Source organism: Penaeus monodon, chromosome 23, assembly GCF_015228065.2.
Source record: "Penaeus monodon isolate SGIC_2016 chromosome 23, NSTDA_Pmon_1, whole genome shotgun sequence".
Lineage (NCBI taxonomy): Eukaryota > Metazoa > Arthropoda > Malacostraca > Decapoda > Penaeidae > Penaeus > Penaeus monodon.
The window spans coordinates 8,542,106-8,542,600 of NC_051408.1; the positions used below are offsets into that span (position 1 = coordinate 8,542,106).

Genomic DNA, 495 nt, shown 5'->3' on the forward strand with positions numbered 1-495 from the left:
TATTGCATCATATCACCCAGCACGTGACATAACACCTTGCAATCCTGGAACCACGCAACCAACACTACCACAACTCCACAACAAACTATTCCCCGAACACGGTTAGTCTCTCACCACCCCCAGACCAACCACAACTACCACGAAACCACCACAGAACGACCACGGAACTACAGAACGACCCCATCCAACCCGCCAACCACCACAGAACGACCACGGAACTACAGAACGACCCCATCCAACCCGCCAACTACCCCAGAACGACCACGGAACTACAGAACGACCCCATCCAACCCGCCAACCACCACCATGGCCAACCGCCAGCTTCCGGAGGGCAAAAGGATTCACGTCTATCGCAGCGGAGACGTGCACTACAGTGGCGCCTCCTTGGTGGTCAACCCGCTGCAGGTCAAGACGCTCGACAACCTCCTCACTGACGTCACTTCGAAGGTAGGTCAGAGGAAGACCGCGGGAACAAGGAACTGAAATTTACAGATT

General features: G+C 55.2%; 1 protein-coding gene across 1 annotated transcript in view; it reads left to right on the forward strand.

Moving 5' to 3' along the window:
• The first annotated feature begins 6 nt into the window (after positions 1 to 6).
• Positions 7 to 495, forward strand: part of LOC119588125 (doublecortin domain-containing protein 2-like) — a 60,003-nt gene continuing 59,514 nt past the window's right edge. The window contains exon 1 of the mRNA XM_037936833.1: positions 7 to 447. Within this exon, the coding sequence (XP_037792761.1) occupies positions 307 to 447 (141 nt within the window). The 5' untranslated portion in view covers positions 7 to 306. The remainder of the gene's footprint in view (positions 448 to 495) is intronic.